General features: G+C 43.5%; 1 protein-coding gene across 1 annotated transcript; it reads right to left on the reverse strand.

The window, feature by feature from the left end:
- Window positions 1–2,096: 2,096 nt before the first annotated feature.
- Window positions 2,097–17,569, reverse strand: E2F8 (E2F transcription factor 8; the record flags this gene model as incomplete). The annotated part of the gene is made up of 12 exons (XM_080687813.1): window positions 2,097–2,279; window positions 2,653–3,047; window positions 3,788–3,920; window positions 7,483–8,014; window positions 8,262–8,349; window positions 8,668–8,871; window positions 10,484–10,621; window positions 12,540–12,701; window positions 12,898–13,212; window positions 15,061–15,217; window positions 15,594–15,872; window positions 17,555–17,569. The coding sequence occupies 12 exons, from the start codon at window positions 17,567–17,569 to the stop codon at window positions 2,097–2,099; spliced, it is 2,601 nt and encodes an 866-aa protein (XP_080543939.1).
- Between the last annotated feature and the right edge of the window lie 1,568 nt (window positions 17,570–19,137).

Consider the following 19,137-nt stretch of genomic DNA (forward strand, 5'->3'; position numbering starts at 1 on the left):
GAGTGGGATAATCCCCAGAGCTGCTGTGGAGTCTAACATACCTCTTTCTGTGCATCTGGTTTCCCTAAATGTCAATCCTGGGGAGGTATTTCATGTGGAAAACGGAGGGGGGCAGAACAACACCCAGGCCTCCAATCTCTCCAGCTCAGCTATAGGGAAGGGTAGGGATGTAAGGAGCTTCTAGTTGGTGTTTCCCTCGAAGCTGTCTATATGCAGTTGAATCTCATAGCCTCCACTGAACTATATCTTTTGTCTGTATTTACCATTTGGTAATTTTTTTATTTATTGCATGGAAGTTCTTTCATTTATTCACACGTATATATTGTCTCCCTCAACTACACAGGGGTGAGCAAAAGTAGGTTTACAGTTGTGAGTACACCAGTTTATTCTTGTATTATTATGATAACTGTAAGCCTACTTTTGCCCACCCCTTGTATTTTATAAATAAGCACCTAAAGGTAGGAGCCATTTCTTCTATCAGGAACCGTTCACATGTCCTTCAAGTAGTGTAAAAGGCAGAAGTACTTTGGAATAGCTCATATTGGTTATCTAGTGGTGTGAAGGAAGAGGGGATAATGTGAAAATCTCTCCCCTTTTAGCTGTACTTGGTTATGTAAAAAATAAAAATAAAAAAATAAGTATATTTGAAAGGGGTGACCTTACAAATGCTCAGATTACCCTGATACAATGCGCTTGGTTTCTACAAAAGTTGCTAGGCTTGCAAATGGAGGCAGGTGGCTAATGGACAAAGAGGGCCAATAGACATGGTTGAGTGTGACTCTGGAATTATTGCTTTAATTTCTGAGAGCCTCAGTGACCTCATAGTCCTAGCTCATGGAGGGAGTAGCTTTAAAAACTGAATAACACAGTGCCCAGCATACAGTAAACATGTGGGAAATAGATATGATGATGATCCTTTAAGACCCTGACCTGGGAGGGCATGTGTCAATTCTCAAGTTGTAACTCGTCCCATAACAAAGGAAGGGCAAGGAGATGCGCTCAGCACATTGTAGCTCATGTCTTCTCTTGGAGCTCAAGGGATTTAGTGTAGAGCCTTGAGTGTGGAGGAAATCAGAAACTGCTGCTTTCCCCTCCCTGGAGCTGGGTCATTTGGAAAGTATGGTAAGAGGACTGAATCGCAGCCCCTCCTCTGTAGACAGCAGGAGGCCTGGGGTAGATGCTGGTGGTGCCAGGGCAGGGTAGCGAGCACCCCAGAACCCCCTTTCATTTCTAACCTCCCTGGGTATGAAGTAAAGCACATGAGACTTAGCTTGGTGACCTTGACCAAGCAACAGAATCTCTGAAGCCATTTTCATTTCTGTAAAAATGAAGCCAATGGAAGATCAAACGAGAGGCAGAACGTAGGAACATTTGGTAAACTTTGCGTGTCTAAGGGAACCCAGGAGGAATGATGCTTCACACCAAGAATTTGCCCTTGAGGTCAGTTAGATAAACTTTCATTTTCTTCCCACAGTGCCCTAATTGGCCAAATGAAAATGTTAAATACATTTTAGAAAAGTTTTATTTTCAACAATTTATGATTAAAAATACATTTATAAATAATTTTTCCATAGACTTGATTGAGGATTGTTGCAAACTTTACAGAAAGACAGACTGCAACAAAAACAGATTAAAATTACAAAAAATATAGCTATAGTCCTATTTAAAAATACATTATACATCACAGCTTTTTCTTTGTGCAAAGTTTAAGAGAATGCTGTGTTAGGCATGTCACATATTCACTCAAAGGGAAGTAAACTTCAATAGTTACTTTGCATAATGGTATAGGCACAGGTGAAATAATTCATTCTTTTCCCCTAGAAGTTAATATATCTTAGTTCAACATTTTACTTTTATTTTTTAGAATTAATGATAAATTTAGCTTAATACAAATATATATATATATATATATATATATATATATATATATATATATATATGCTTGTATGTGTGAGAAAATAAGTGTTTGTTTTGAAATTAAGTAAACCCCCAACGTATTTACAGTATTTTCAGGGAATGTGTTCTCCAAACAAGTCTGAGTACATCTTCTCTATTAAACAATTCTTTAGAAAATTAAATGAAGCCAAATTTGTCAATTAATGGACATCCTCTGTTGAGACTTCCAGTTTTCGCTGTGGGACAAAGAGAGCTCCTATGGAGGTTTTATTAGCACCATCAAAATCCATGCAGGGTGAGCCCATCGATTTCATTGGTCCACCTGGGGTACGGAAGAAACTTTCAGCTACTAACTGTGCCCCTTTGGGTGTTACTGGAACAGGCTGATTGGAAAGAGAGGAATGGAAAAAAGAAGTCAAACCCACACCACAGACAGGTATGCTCTAACTCTAGCAGCATTTACGTGACTGGACTGGAAGGCCATGTCACATGTGGGAGCCCAGCATACTTTGAAATCGGCTAGGTAAGCCTGGATGAGTTTTCCATTCTCAGCTATTTTTGTTAAGGCAAGAAAAGAAGCTCACAGTAAAGCAATAATATGAATTCCTTGCACACTTTTTCCAGGCTTGGAGAGCAGGCAGGCCTTCAGCCTCCTCATTCCCCCATCCTTTCCCTCTCCAAAGAAGAAAAGCAAAAGCAAGTCTAACATTTGGGACTTAATAACCCCAGGAAAAAAATAAGTGGAAATACTCTCACCTGCTGTGCCCCCATCACAGCAAGGGACTGTCCATTCAGTTGGTTCTGGCCCAAGACCGGAGAGTTATACCGGATGGCCCTTCCTTGCTGAGTGCCTGCATGTTCTGGTATGACACTAACAGCCTCTATTCTTGGAGGCATGGGAAGAGTTCCGGGCCCGGAGCTGGCAGACACCTGCACACTGGGGGAGATGAGCCCCAAGTGCTGCAGGGTGAAGTTTACAATGGCCGAGCTTGGGTGCTGGACAGGAATGGGGTGGCTCGAAGTGAGAGCCGGGCTGTTCCCTACAGGTATGGCCGCCACGGAAGTTGGTGAGACCATTAGCTTCAAAGGTGTTACATGAAAAGAGGGAAAATTAACAGCAGTGAGTTCAGATGATGTCACTGGAATAACACCTGGGAAGAAAAGGAGGGAAAATATCTTAAACGCACAGGCATTTGTCCAAGAAGCTTACAAGGCTTAAGTGAACATGAGACTGACCCATCTATATATATAAAACCCTAATATGCAAATAGATTGAACGGCGGAACAACTGAACAACCCGTGGCTATGATGTGCACTGACACAAGGGGGGTGCATGTAGAACATGGCGGGCGTTGGCCGCGGCAGGATGGTGAAGCAGGTGAGCGGGGGCACCAGACCAAGGTGGGGCACTGGTTGCTGTCATCGGGGTGAGTCTCTGGTGGTTACTGAAAATTCTTTGCTTCCTTGCACCGTGGTCCCACCTGGTGCTGGCACCTGTTGCCGCAACAGCCCTGCTCGCACCCACTGCCAGCCCTGATTGCCCCTGAAGGCTTCTCCACGCCCCCCTGCTCCTGAGGGGCAATTGGGGCAGCAGCCGCTGCTCGCACCCGCCCCGCTCACACTGCTGGCACCAGCCTCAATCACTCCACACTGTCAGCGGGTGCGAGCAGGGCCGGCGCCATCAATGCATAGGAGCGGCGGAGACGGGAGCAGGCTGCCGGCAGACAGGAGACTGGGTGCTGCGGCGGGAGGGTCTGGGTGGGGGCACAGAGGATGGGCCAAGACCCGCCCCTGTGCCCACTGCAGCCTCGTGGCCCACAGTTCCTTTCAAGGTGCACGAATTTGTGCCCTGGGCCCCTAGTGTTTGAATAAATTCTTGATGTATACTCACCTGTAATTGGGGAGCTGTAGATCCTGTGGTTTGGGGAAAGTGTACCTGAGTTCTCTTTACTAGACAAAAGGGACTCTGCCCCCAGGGATGAGCACTGGGTGAGAGGGATTAGGTATCCCGATGGGAACAGTGTCTAGAAAAAAAGGAGGAAGGGTTTATTTTACACACAAATACTGGAAAAAAAATGGCCCTGTGCCTCTTCCAGGACTAATATACCTTGGTGGTTGTCTCATTAGACTGATGCTTCCAAACAGTAGGGCTATAGGCAGTAGGAGCTATAATCAGCTCCCAGAAGACAATATCCCACCCTCCCATTCCAACACTTGTCCTGAGTCATACAAAGCATGGATATTTTTTCCATTGATTTTTAAAGACTGGAAGGGAGGCAGGGGAAGGAGAGAAGGAGAGAAAGAGAGAAACATCAATGTGAGAGAGACATATTGATTGGTTGCCTCCTGCATGAGCCTTGACAAGGGCCGGGGATCGAACCTACAACCCAGGTATGTCCTTGACCAGGAATTGAACCTGTGACCCTTCAGTGTGCAGGCTGGTGATATAACCATTGAGCACACCAGCCAGGGCACAAACCATGTGTTTCTTAAATGCTCTCTGTGGTCTTAAGAAGTCTCCTAACGCTACCATTGAGTCTGCTTAGAGTAGGATTCACCCAGCAGATCCCCTTCACATCGACATCCTAATTCCTGCTCAGACTCCTTGTATGATGTGGTGCTAACTGTGGGAATGAAGTTAATGCAGTTGGACACCATAGTGGCACTGTTATGTTATTACAGATTGTTCTTGAATTACATAGAATGGTATTTCCCAGAGTATTCTGAGGTACCCTAGTTTCAGGGGATGCAAGCAGGCACCGCTTGAATCATGCTCAAGTATGTCTGGGAAATGCTGAATTCAACACAGGAAAATGGTGTTTTAATTAGAGAATTTCTTTAATAGTGGCATGCACTGTAAATCTCCAAGGGGGAGCCTCCAGCCTGTAGCATTTCCCAGGCTATCTGGCAACTAAAGTTTTGGTAGTATTGGAATTCAGAGAAAACACATTTTTAGAAATGTTGACTTAGAGAAGGGGGTTGCCAAACCATGGGCCAAAAGCCAGCCTCCTGTCTTTGTAAGTAAAATTGTATCAGAACACAGCCATGCCCATTCATTTATGTATTGTCTATAGCTGCTTTCCTATTTTCTTTTTACCATGGCAGAGTGGAATGGGTACAATGGAGACATATGGTCTAAAAGTAAAAAATATTTACTATCTGGTCCTTTACAGAATGATGTTTACTGATCCCTGACTTAGAACAAAGGAGTTATACAACTACAGATTTGTTTCTAACACTTCAGGTTCTAATGATTATCAAGAAAACATGCATATACTATTACAAACTAAAGGGCATGGCACCAGAATTCAAAAACTAACGTAAAAAAAGAGAACGGATTAATTCACATGAGAGACTCAACTGCCATGGAGCAAAAGCTTTTAGGCAATAACATTACAGGCCGAATGGAAACAGCCCGAGTGTTGGGCTGTGCGCATCCTCCCCATGCCTGCTACATCACTACCTGACCAAACAGAGAAAGCCCAAGAAGCCTGCTTCGACCTTACCCTGAGCAGGACTGGTAATAGCTAAAAGCAGCTCTTATAAATGCGTGTGTGTGTGTGTGTCCAGATCTTTCTTCTGGACATTGTTCAAACAACAGTCTACACTCTGATCTAGCTGTTAATAGGTCCTGTCTTTCCCTTGGGAACCAGTCAGTTCAGAACCCACAATGCTAAAAGTGGACCACAAACTTTAAAATTTAGTTTCTTAGCTGCTTGGCACTGCTCATTCTCTTTACTGATAGGTTCCTTGAAAGCTGCAGGGATAGAAATTATTAACGAGTGAATTTAGGGATTTTACAAATCCTCTTAGCTATTTTGCTATTGTTAATCATGCTCTTGTGGTACAAGTTGCTGGTTTAATTCTTTCAAGTCTTCAGCAAAACCTGTAGTACTCCACTACTAGTTATTTTTCAGCTTTCTACAAACTACATTCATCATAACATCTTTTAGCCTACAATGCCAATTCCCTTTTTGAAAAAAAAAAACCACAAAGAATTATTAAATGAGCAGGATAAATGAATTTGACATATTTCAACTTGCATGTTATGATCTCATCTAGCCTACATTAGCCCTCTTACCCCCTCTTCCTATTACACATCCTATTTTATTTTCACAGTAGTTCTTATTATTTACTGATATGTTTGTGTTATTTGTATACTGTCTTCTTTCCACCCTCAGAAGTGTAGATTCTCAGTAAATGTTTGCTGAATGAATTAATACACAAATTAACACATTTTCTTCGTTCTGCTCAGTTCATGCTAAAAAGAAATGGTCAAAATGAAGTCACAGAGATGAAAAAAGAAGCAGGGGGACATGAAAAATCTATCCACTGAAAACCCTAATCCTGAATAACTAAGTGAGTAACAGGAGACCATTATTCAATTACCCCATTGGCCCGAAGAGATTATGGACCTCCCCCAAAAAATCCAGTCAGGCACAAGCCTTGTAATTTTCTCCCTAGCATGGATGTTAAATACAAAATGATACTATACTAAGAGATTTTGAACAGTTACCATGAGGCCATCCTAAGGGAAGACCTGACAAACTCTAAAGCCTCCTTAATAATAAGTTACAGATAATACCCTTCATCTTATAAGAATCACATCCCTTTTACGTATATCACCATGTAATAAATTCACCTAGCCTCACAAAAACTGTAATAGGGCCCCACGGCAAGTTCTCAAAAGTAACCATCACCAAAAGAAGGTGCTGGGTTTGGTTTGGTTTGGACCACAGCACAGTGTTTTATACCCAGTAGATGACCAGGAAAAACTGGTGGAACAAATTCGTTATAGATGTGGGAAAACAAGATGTAGAGAAATAAAAGAATGCGAGTTAGCAGCAACAGAATGAGAGTAACATCTGCTTCCACATTGAGTGGTGCTCATTCTGTGATCATGTCTTTCACATATAATTGTCCTAAGGGAGGAAAATGAGATAATGTATGTAAAAGTGCCTAATCTTTCTGACATCCAATAAATGTTAATTCCTTCTTGAACTAAACTCCACCTAGGGAAAAAATGATCGGGAACATCACAATCCCTAGAAATCAGTGTGTTAAATATACTTACAAGTTAAGATTTTTCTACTTACACAAAATAGAAATTTTGGTTTAGATTTTAGAAAGTAAAAACAGGGGGAACAATTTATCTTCTAGGCAACAGGTGCCAGTTACATGACATCAAACAAATATTAGGCACTGACTCAGAAAGTAGGAGTCACCGGAACCCCACGTATCCATCCATTCATTGGGGGTTACATCTGCTTGTAAATTATTTAAGACTTTCATGACAGGTGTTTGCATTCCAGTGTGTGGTGGAGAAATGGACTAAGGACAACCACCCGTGGTGCTTTAAAAAGACAGCAAATAATCCCTTCCTCCTCCAAAGGCTAAAAATGTCCCTGCCATCGTCCCAGCCAGGGGATTAGCTGTCTGGGGCTTTGTTTGCATTACGGATGCTAAGGAACAGTTCCTTGTCTTCTGAGACTGCTCTTTGCTCTGGTAGATTTCACAAGCCACCAAATCCTCCTCTAATCAATTGGGGAGTTCCTAATACTTTGCACATTGCAAGGGTGTACTTACTGCGGAGACATTTTCAAATCCTTTTAGGTTCTCTTTAAATTTCTTTTTGGAACCACTGTCTTCAAGCATGCTTGCCCTCTTTGAGCCTCTCTCTCCAGCAGGTTCTGTGTCTCCGTTCTGTGCACCATGTCTCTCCGGCATGGGCAACAGGCTTCCAGGCCTGATGGAGACATTGGGCTTGGTGGCATCATTGGCTGCCTTCTCGGTGGTGGCATCTGTGCATTCTTTTGATCTCATAGCTTTAGAAGAGGGGTTAGGGCAGACTGTTGGGTTCAGGCCTTGGGGCGGCGTCATGGTGTGGGTTTGGGCAGGCTGCAAGTAGATGGCATAGGACGGGCCCGAAGGGGCTTGAGGTAGGATCAGGGGCACCGCTGATGACAATGGGCTGGGGAACAAAGGGACCACCCCCAGGGGCTGGATGAGGGGCGGTGCTGGGAGCTCCGGCCCAGCATTCACTGAGGAGTCCAGAGGGGCCACTGGTTTGCAGTGTCCGGATCTCGCCAGCTGTGATTTTGCTTTCTTGCTGGGTTCACTAAAAGACAAGATTTAAAACATGACATAAACACATTTTCTCTAAAATGTTCTACCATTTTAGAGTGTCCCAGATTGAAAGCCTTGCTTTTATGAAACCAGCGGATAGTTTCTGTAATATTTTGCAATGAGTTTCAGGAAAGACTATCTCCCCAGTTTCCAAGGCTAGTGCCTTTTCTTACATAAAGTAAGTAATCCTAACGATGCAGCTACGTCATTCATCCCACCTACCTTGATTGCCAACCTACCTTGATTGCTCTTCTAACTGCATTTTGCAAATTGCTGCGAGCTGATCCATTTTACTTGGGAAGGGTTCAGAATTCTGAGAACTCTCAGCTGGTAAAATAAGAAGAAGGGGTGTGGGTGTTGGTCAAAGCGAAAGAATAAATGCTCACAAAGATGACAGATCACTGAAGCCAAATGAACACAAAAAATGTATCTCCCCCCAAAGCACACAGCAGTTAAATGAAAACCCCCACAAACTACTTATCCTCTAGTAATTAGAGTCTAATTCTAATTGAATTAGTTAGGCTTCATGGGGGGGTTAAGCATATGGATATGGAAACAATTCTCCTACAAGTCCCATAGGTATCTAAAAAAATCAGATAATAAGGAATTCTTCTGAGCAGAGCCCTGACATGATTGAAAACACACCTTTGCTGGTCTTGATAGGGCTACTGGGAGCAGAACTGATCTTTCTCCGGTCACTTTCTATGCTCTTTACCAGTTTGATAAGAGATGGGTGCCGCGTAAAGTTTGGTTTCCTGTGTGTGGAAAAGAGGTTTTTGGCACAGTTCTCTTTCGAAGGCTGCTTCACTTCCACATCCAAGGTGGGGAAAGAAATGACGGGGTTCACACCTGAAAGAGAAAAGGGCAGGGTGTTAAAACGTGGGTGATTCATCTTCCTCTGTGGATGTAAGGTCAAAGCACAGGTCTAACATGATTTTAGGAGTTAAGTGGCAGCAGTTATAGATCACCGATCACATGTCAGACACTGCGTTATGGGCTTTTATCTAAATAAAACCTTGAATTCTGAGATAAGATTTCATACTTAGCATTTCGAAAACCCATTGTAACTTATTACCAGTGGTGTGCTATGGCATAATTATCAGGTTTTTTTCTTCTTATTGATATATAAAAAATTGTGCATCTTATAATCAGTGGTCTTTTATTTTTTTAATCCTCACCCCAGGATATGTTTTTCATTGATTCTAGAGAGGAAGGGAGAGGGAGAGAAACATTGATGGGTTGCCTCCCACATGCACCCCAACTGGGGATTGAACCCACAACCTGGGTATGTGCCCTGACTGGGAATCGAACCCCACGACCCTTCGGTGTATGAGAGGATGCTCCAAGCCACTGAGTGACATTGGCCAGAGCATCAGTGGAGTCTTAATCGGATGAAATACGGTGACCCTCACTGCTATGGACTGAATATGTGTGCTCCCGCCCACCCCCCAATTCATGTCAAATATATATGCTCAATATAATATTAGGAAGTGGGGCCTGTGGGAGGTGCTAAGGTCATGAGGGCAGAGCCTTCGTGAAGAGGAGCTCCTCTTCCCTCATGCGAGCTTACAACGAAAACTTTGATCTTGGACTTCCAAAACTGTGAGAAACAAATTTCTGTTGTTTATGAGCCACTCAGTCCATGGTATTCTGTTATAGCAGCCTGAACACACGAAGTAAGACACTCTCAACCACTCCACGAGGGAGGTACTTCTCAGGAAATGCATCCCCATTCAGACCTTAACCAACTGAGGCATGGTCTCTCAGCTGGTGGAATGTGGGCCTGGGATGTGAACTCCACCAGGGTGCCCCCAGAGCCTGCAGTCCAAAACCCTGTGGCAAAGGACCTCTCTCTGAGATTACATCCCCTCTCACAATAACCTCACAGAGGCGCCACGGTTCTCCCCATTTTGCAGGTGAGGAAACCCAACCTTGGAGGAGTAACGTGCCCAAGGCCACACAGCTAGTAAGTGGCAGAGCTGATACTGGACACTAAGTCTCCCTCTGCCTCCATGGCCCATGTTCTTGCCACTTTCTAACACTCTGTGTGGGAGCTTTGGTGGAATGCAGTGTCCGAATCCCAGAGTTGAAACGGAGACTAGGATACTGACCCCGGAATGAATTCATTTCATATTCTCCATGTGGACAGGCTTCTCATGGTCACTGAGAAGCATACGAACGATAGCAATAGTATCTTATGTTTTGTGGTGCTTTCAACTTTTCCAAATCCTTTCCCATACAGATTCTACCTCCTGGGCACCGTGTGGGAAGTGGGTATAAACCTTGGGTTGATGATGGGGCCAGTAGCCAGACCTTCTTATGGGTACTCATCTTTTCATTTATCCTGTATATGTCCTTTCCATGTGGAGTGTGAGTTCTTTCCAGCCGAAGGGAGAACAATCTCTAAATATGTGTTAATTCAAAACAATGAAGCAAAGAATTTAAGAAAACAGATACATACCACTGGGATTAGGACTGATTTCTGGACCTGTCCATTTAAAAGCTGGTTTTCGGCCTCTTTCTTCAGTAACATGAACTTTCTTGATGAGATCCAGGCTACTCAGAACATTAGCTATATCATACAACCTCCTAATTTTTGCTGGGGAGAAAAAAAATTCATATACACCACTTAATGGAATAAGGAAAGATCAAAGGACTTCGCTTCTTAAGGATTTCCTACATTCAAAGAGCCATCCGAGCCAAGCCGTCAATGTCAGGCAGAGAAAAATGTGACTCTTTTAAAGTTAACCTAGTGATACTGCTTTAGCTAAAACAAAAAGGTAGTTTTAAATATTGAAAAGACTCAGGGACTGCTGGTACTGAATTGTGAAATGACAGAAGTGTGTGTTGAAAAAGGAAAAATGACTGAATGAGATCACCCTGTCAGGACCATGTCACAGATTTTTTTTGACAAAAAGTCACCATTATTGGGCCATCCTCTAATGAGGATTCAGAAGAATTTTATGAGCAGAAGAAATAAAGCATTAATGATAAATGCATTGCTTTCCTGCTTGTGAGAGTTTATAACAATAAGACTGATTTAATATAATAAGCGTGGAAAGTTCTATAGCCCATCAAAATTTGTAAATTGGTACTGTCCTTATGTAATATGCAGACTAGATTTATTAATTCTACAGATCTTATATATCTGAACAAGTTTTGTTAGAGATAGTCTGCTTTTACCTCCAGCTTGGAAGTACAAAATTATAAATCGAGACCCTAGCCACGCCAGAAGATTCTGAGTTCCCTGGGGATTCAGCAAATTACACATCTGCAGTTCCTGGAATGGTTTCCAAGGCTGTGACTAACCAGGGAAACGGAGAGCTGAAAACTGTCTGGTGACTCAGAAAAGCAGGCAGCTCATTTGTAGTATCAGGACGTGTTTTCTGAAATTGCAGATCTCCTAAGCCAATTGTCGGCATTATTGCCTTTCTCTCTACTTAGTTTTATCTTGATAGAGCCACTATCAACCCACGGATGTCTGAATATCCTTTCATGAGACCAGTACAGCTCTTCAGGGATGTGAAGGGGTCTGTGTGACAGCCCCCAGGTGTTCCCAGAGCCTCTGCTGTTGCTTGAGGTGGCTCTTCCTCACTGTACAGCTGGGTCCCCCAAGTGTCTCATGCTCAGGCTAGCCTCATTCCCTACTTAGTGGTGGTTTGCTAATGCTTCCACGTGAGATGGGCATGCAGCACACCCCTCCCTGTCTAAGCACTTTTTTCCCCACACCCTCTCTCTGCTTTCATGGAGGATCCTACAAAGTCTGTTATAGATGTGAAGGCAGAACTCTGCCAGGAATCCAATCTATAATCCTATTCCAACTTTGAGCAAATATTCTGGCCAAAACCACTCTTTCAAACTGGCAAACCGACTGTGCTGCAGGTCACTTCTGGGGACAATTTTAGAAGAGTTATTTGTACTCTGACATGAGAGACAGTGGAAATAGCAGAGACCTGAGTTCCAGTCCCACTTTACAATTTACTGCTCATTTAGACTTCAGGTAACCACAGATTGTATACCAGTAAAATGCCACAATGCTACAGTAGCAAACGAGGTAACTTTTAAGAAACTGTTTATAAGTCAAAGTGTCAGACAAATAAGAGTAGTTATATGCATATCTTTTGGATCATACACATTAGTTAAAGCAGGATGGCCATGGCTTCTGGGGAGAAGTGAAGATACAAAAGCATAATTATAGAAGACCTGTTTATATAGCAAATATATTTAGAAATCAGTTTGTAACAGAGATTTTATTTTATTAAGAATAGGTCCAGACTGTCAAATTACAGCAGTAAGGTTAGGGAGAGGTGGGGGAAATAAGAGATCAACTGAAGGACTTGTATGCATGCATATAAGAGTAACCAACGGATGCAAAACATTGGGGGGTGAGGGCATGTTTGGGAGTGGGGTGGGGGGGGGGCAATGGTAAGATATGTACACATATAATACCTTAATAAAAATTTGAAAAAAAAAAAAAAAAGAATAGGTCCAAAAGTCCATGGAGTCATGACACTTACTTTTAAACTTGCTTTTATCCAAATCTTCCACGTGGTCCTCCCCAATTAAAATCTTGGCAGCAGTTTCTAGGCTCACTATCTGAGGCGTTGACACCAGAAACAGCATCACAAATTTCTGGCTCATCACTCTTAAAGACTTGTCTTTTCGGCTGTTTACAGAGGCTTTGAAGACGATTGAGGATTAGAGAATTAAAATGCATGAAGAGACAGTGACTTCTAAAAGTAACAAGGCTAAAAATACCACCACCTGACCAGACAGTTGACAACTGTGGCATTTTAACATGAAAGGCAGCAGTAGCTTTAGAGCAGTGTTTCCTAAGGAACCTTCTCTTTAGACCTTTTGAATATTAGCTCTCACCTGCCCGAAATTCCACTCCAGGGAGTTCGACAAAAGACATGTCTGCGTGCCCGTTTTGGTCCGTGTTTGCCTTGGTGACATGATCCTCTGTACTGCAACTCTTACTGAAGTCAAACTCTTGTTCATATTCCTTCTTCTTGATCATCATGATTTGCTCGGCGTATTTGTTTTCCTCCCCGACGCTCTTCAAAGTCCCCAGGGTTTTGTTGAGATTATGCCGCCCGTGCCAAGTGTACCTGTTTTTGGCCAGGCGGCTCACCATGTGTAAACTCTCTAGGACATTCACGATATCGTAAATGCGTCGACGCTCAACATCTACAAGGAATGAGCAGCTGTATGTTACTAGGATCAGATTTTGGAATGTGTACAGAATTGAATAACTTTCTTTCTTCCATGGTTATTTGTCAGTAGGTTCTGGATGTTACAACTTATTTACACTCAACAAGGGTGAAGATGAGAAAGACATGTCCCTACTCTCAAAGGGTACAAATTAATTGACATGAATTAGAGATGCCATTTATTGAGGGTCTACTATGTGCCATACGGCTTTAAGAAATTTCTAGCCTAAACGTGTGAGGTAGGTATTATCCTGCACACGTGAATGAGGAGGAAATAGAGGCTCAGGCTGGCTAAGCGGCTCACCCCAGGGCACAGAGCCAGTAAGTGGCAAAATCAAATCTTTAATACTCCAAATATCACACTTTACAACCTGTTTTTTTCTGTTACTCCCCAACACACACACACACACGGTTGTCATATGATAGCTATAAGGTGCTGAGATTTCTTATTGTTCCTGGAACCTGCCAGATATGCCTTTGCCTGAAGGCCTTGGTGCTGGGCTATTCCTCTGCCTGGAATCCCTCTCCCAGATGTCCTCATGGCTCCCCACCTCAGTTCTTTCAAGTCCTTGCTCAGATATCACCTTGTCAAACTGAGGCCTGACCTGACTGCTTACTTTAAAATTGCAAAACACGCCCCCAGCACGCCCGCTCAATCCTTTTATCCCAGTCCACGTTTTCTTTTTTCCATAGCATGTATGACCTTCTAACTAACACACATTGTAATTTCTCATTATGTCCTTTGAATAGTGTCTATTGCTCCCACTAGAACCGTGGTCGGCAAACTGCGGCTCGCAAGCCATATGCGGCTCTTTGGCCCCTTGAGTGTGGCTCTTCCACAAAATACCACGGCCTGGGTGAGTCTATTTTGAAGAAGTGGCGTTAGAAGAAGTTTAAGTTTAAAAAAATTGGCCCTCAAAAGAAATTTCCATCGTTGTACTGTAGATATTTGGCTCTGTTGACTAATGAGTTTGCCGACCATTGCCCTATGGGAGCAAGCATTTTTCCTTTTTGTTCACTGATGTTATCACAAGTGGCTACAACACTGCCCGGCATACAGTAGGCGATCAATAGATGCCTGCTGAATTACAGAGTACATCTGACATAGCTACAATGATGTAGGTGAATCGATGACTATCAATGGCATATTCTTAAAATGCGAAGTAAAATTAACCTTTATAAACATGTATTAGATCAAAACTTTATGGCGTAATAGCTATATATTAAAATATCCTGCATATCTCTTTAAAGTTTAAGATACTTTCATGATTGAAAAGGTGCCCCAAATTTGCCATAGACCTCTTCTTAGCTATTACTAGATTTGAGTCTTTAAAGAAAGGAGTAAAAGGGGGCTAGGGAGACACAGTAATTTTGCCAAACGCTCAGCAAACACATTGGTCCTCAGAATAGCGTTGAGCGGCAGGGAGCGCTAAAGCCCTGCTCCTCCCCACCCAAGCTGATGCTCACCATAAACTGTGCAGACGCCATTCCACAGCCTGGCTTTTCAACCACAGAGCCAAGAGAGAAGTTCCAAGTTGTAGCTGATATGAAACAAATCATAAAACAACGCTGCCTTCCCTTAAAGCTGCAGAGCTTTTGAAATGCAGTCCCAAGCAATCTCCATTGTGATTTTTTGCTTGTTTTAAGACTCACTGACATTGGAAACTATCTGCCTTTATTCCTGAATTAATAGGGCTTTCGAGATTCATAATTCTCTGTGGCCTTATTTGTGTCACTACAAACACTGTCTAGATGAGTGAGTCTGAAGGAGTAACTCCACGAAGTCACTTTATTCACCATTTCAGTGAGCTGTTTGCATACTTACTAAGTTCCTCAGCTACTTCGTCAAGACAGATGTCATTATTCACAGCAGGGTTGGGATAGTTAGGATATCGTGCTAAGAATTTATTACACAATAATCCTAAACTTTTCTCTTTTCGACTTGGTTGGGATTTCTCACATTCGTCTCCTGATAAGTGTTCCTACAAAGGAAGAGGTAAATATGTCTTATTCTGAAATCAAGTTTGACAGATATATTAGGGGCATCTGCATTCTATGACTAACACTGGTACGAGTGCTTTGTTTAAATAGCTGCAAAATTGGGGGGGTTTGGGGGGGGGCGGGGAGTATAAGGTGTGGAGCCAGTATAAGCTGTGTGGCAGATCTAAAAGGGAAGCTTGAGCTGAAAATAAGTCCAAGGTTCAGAATTCCCAGTGCTATAATGGATGGGGTCCAGATCTTTCTCGTGCTTTGAAGGAGGCTAATAGTCTGGGGATGGCGATGCATTATATTGCCGGCATTTCTGCAATGGCTACTCTTCTCCTCCCCCCAAATCCCTTCAGTCCTCTGCAAACCTACGTGTAAACAATCTTTGGGCTTAGGTAATCCATTTCTGTTGTTGAACAGCCCCCTTTTCTGATCTCTGTTGCGGATCTCGGGGCTCACGGCACTGATGAGCATTTTCAGGTTGGCTGTTGGTGTCCAGGGTTCTCCCTGGGAGATTTCCTTGGGCTTGGTGGGTGTGGTTAAAGGGCCAAAGTCAGGCTGGATCTCTGCCAACACTATATTTGCTGTAGTGGATTCTTTCAGAGGTGTTTTCATCTGTCCCTTTTTATGTGGCTCAAAAAAGAGATTTTCCTGGTTTAAAACAATAATTAAATTCACTGTAAAACAGGATTTATCAGATAGCTTTTGACTCTAGAAATTATACAATAGAATATTGCTACGGGAAAGAGTGCCAAAGGAGGTTGCAGAGTTGATTAAATTAGTAATGATATTGATACCTGTCCTTTTAAAAACTAATGCTCCCATTTTTTTAAAATTTTGCAACAAAGCATGGATTTAATTTTTTTCATCTCTTGTTCCAAGGATTATAAAATTTCAAAACTTAAGTATTTTTAACTTTTTATGTTGAAATAATTTTAGCTTTAGAGTCAAGTTGCAAAGATAGCAGAGAGTTCCTATACCTATCACTCAGCTTCCCCTAACACAAGTGAAACTGTAATAAGTAAAGGTCTCGGTTACAGAAACAATGTCCCATTCATCTGTGTATCCAGCACAATGGCTGCATACAGTAGGTGCTCAATAAAACACCACTGATGTAGAAGAGTCTGAGAGCCAAGAAAACAAGGGTGAGGGCTAACATGTGGTCAGACTTGCTGGTAAAAATCCAGTAGGGAGCAAAATCCAGAGTGCCGAAGAGTAGGATTTCTGACCAGAAAAGGCTGCCCTTTGAATATCTACCCCTTCACTTTACTGATGGAGAATAAAATTACTCAAAGTCACAAAGCTTCTCCCTGGCAGTGGGGGAACTGCTACTGAGACGTAAGAGGGTAAAGTGACAGCAGTTCAGAAATAAGACTAATGGAGACCATGTTTCTTCTACTTTTGGACACTGGGGACCCCACACATCCTTCCAATCTATTTTTAAAGAAAATGCTTGGAATGGCAATAAGCGAAAGAATAGAGAGACACACTAATTCCTCAGTGACTTTAGAAACAAAGATTAATGGGACTATTTTGTATGCCTGTGACTCCTTAGGATTTATCAAGTGCTTTTCACCAAATCCTATAGTCCCATTCTGCAGAAGAGGACAGCCAGGCTTCGAGAAGTCACACCCGACGTGAACCCTCAATCCAACTATGGCACTCTTACATAAAGCCATGTGAGGTTTCCAATGGGAAACCCTCCTGAGCACGTGTACCGGAGAGGTGCTCACCCAGGAAGGGATTTTTCTAAAGGCTACTCTCCTTAGCCTCAGGCTATCCAAGTAACCGCCAAACCCGCCATTTTCTCAGTTGACTGATATATAAAACTTTTAGTAAATTTGCACATTTCTTTTTTTGTTAACTTAGCAGTCATTGAACACCAGTCAAGACACTCCACTGACAATTCTTTTTGCAATTTTACAAAAAAATTTTTTTTCCTCAGAGTGTTTGCAGACCCTATAGTTAAAGAAGCTGGTGATTCAGTAGAAAATTATCTTTAAAAGAAATCCAAACTTAAATCATGTCAAATGCCCTTTCTGAATTCCTTTTGTTCAAAAATTCTCAGAAATATCATAATGAAACTAACAAATTTTACTATTCTTAAAAATAACTTTTCTCTCTGCTTATCTCTTTGAGACTTACGATTATTTTAACTCTGGGCAACTGTCTTCCTCTTCAAAAATTAAATTTCCCTTCCTTATGGGTTTTTACAGAAGCCAAGTAAAAGAGGATGCAAAATTATTAAGATATTGGATATTGAAAAATTATGAGTTAAATCAGAATGATAATTTCTTTAAAACAAAGGATAAATACTGAAGTTAAAAAGGTACCTTTTCGTTCTCCATCCTGTAAATTTCTCATACTTTTAGAGTCTCTTAAAAAATAAAAAATCTGAAGTTCTTCCAAATATCCTGATGGTTCAGGTGGTCCACACAATTCTATTAAAATTTAATATCCTTAAAGAAAAAAAGGAAATAGCAAAATTAAAGAAAAATAAAAGCAGGAGATCCACTGAAAATTCCTTCACGGACACCATAGGCTACAGAAACAAAGACTAACGAAAAATGACAATCTGCATTTATATTTTACTCCAGACCAGAGATAGCCCCATTGGGTAGGGAACTACATCAAACGCCAGTAAATTCTTTCAGCAAACGGATCCGCTGTAATGAGACTTCAAGCAACCCACAGAATTTCCAGTGACAGCCCTCTCTCACCTTTGGAGAAGTCAGGCCACTCTTGGAAGCCCTCCGAACGGACTGGAGCAAGCTAAAGCACCCACCTAGTCACAGGTCAGGCTTGAAGACTGAGCTGGCCAGCCTAGGCTCCGCTGAAGTGACACGACCCCAGGTATCTGGTTAAAAGTCTGAATTTCGATACTTGAATTTCTACACACACACGCACACACACACACACACACACACACGTGCATAGGCTCAGCAGTAAAGTCTTGGAAAATAGCTTGATAGGCTAATTCCAAATTCAGTTCTTAAGCTCCAAACACACTCTGGGCATTTAAAGAACGCCTTATGATTCAGATTTTTATAAAGAGTTTCCTAAAGATGCAAAGCGCTATGTACTAGCTATTCGGAGGGCCAGTTCGCTTCACGATGTTGAACCCCACCCTGGAAGACTGCCCTTGCTCAGAAAGGTAACCAGGTACAGTCCCGCTGGCGCCACACGCTTCGCACGCAGCGCTCTTTCCCCTCCACCAGGTCAATTGCCCCCTCCCCCCCGGCCCGGTTCGCGCGCCGCCCGCGGGGCAGTTTCCGGACAGCATCCTCGCGGTTTCCAGGGCAACGGTTGCCGACCACTCAGAGAGCCACCCGCGGGCCTGTGATTGGTTGGACATGCCAGGGGCGGGCCCGGACCTTCCGCCCTCGATTTAAAAATTTGGCGCGGAAAGCCGGACTGTGGCCGGCGCCGCCCCTTAGCAGCGCGGAGCTAGAGCGCGGGCAAACCCGCGCCCGGAACCTCGGCACCCCGCCCCTCCCCCTCGCTCGCCCCCTCCCCTCTGCGCGGGAGCTCAGCTCCTCCCTCCGCGGCCCCCGGCGGAGCGAGAGGCGGGAAACGGCCGCCGCTGCCGCAGCCCTTCCCAGCTCTCTCCCGGTGCCCGGCTGGCAGGGCGCTGCTCCCCTCGGCGTCCCGCTGACCTGTCAGTTCACCTCACGGTTGGAGCGGGCGGAATCTGAGCGGGGACTCCTCGGCACTCTTACCCACTCAGGCTCTGGAGCCCCGCAAGTCGGGCCGTCAGTCGGTCCTTATGCCGCGCCGAGGTGGGTGCCAGAAGGGAACGCCAGAACCGGGACTGGCGGGCCGGCGGGAGAGCAGTGGTAGCGTGACCGTCCAGGAGCAGTCAAGCCCCCGATTTGAAATTAACCCGCTCCCCGCGCGAGCCCATCCCGCGGGCAGG

The sequence above is a fragment of the Plecotus auritus genome, assembly GCF_963455305.1.
Source record: "Plecotus auritus genome assembly, chromosome: 9".
Lineage (NCBI taxonomy): Eukaryota > Metazoa > Chordata > Mammalia > Chiroptera > Vespertilionidae > Plecotus > Plecotus auritus.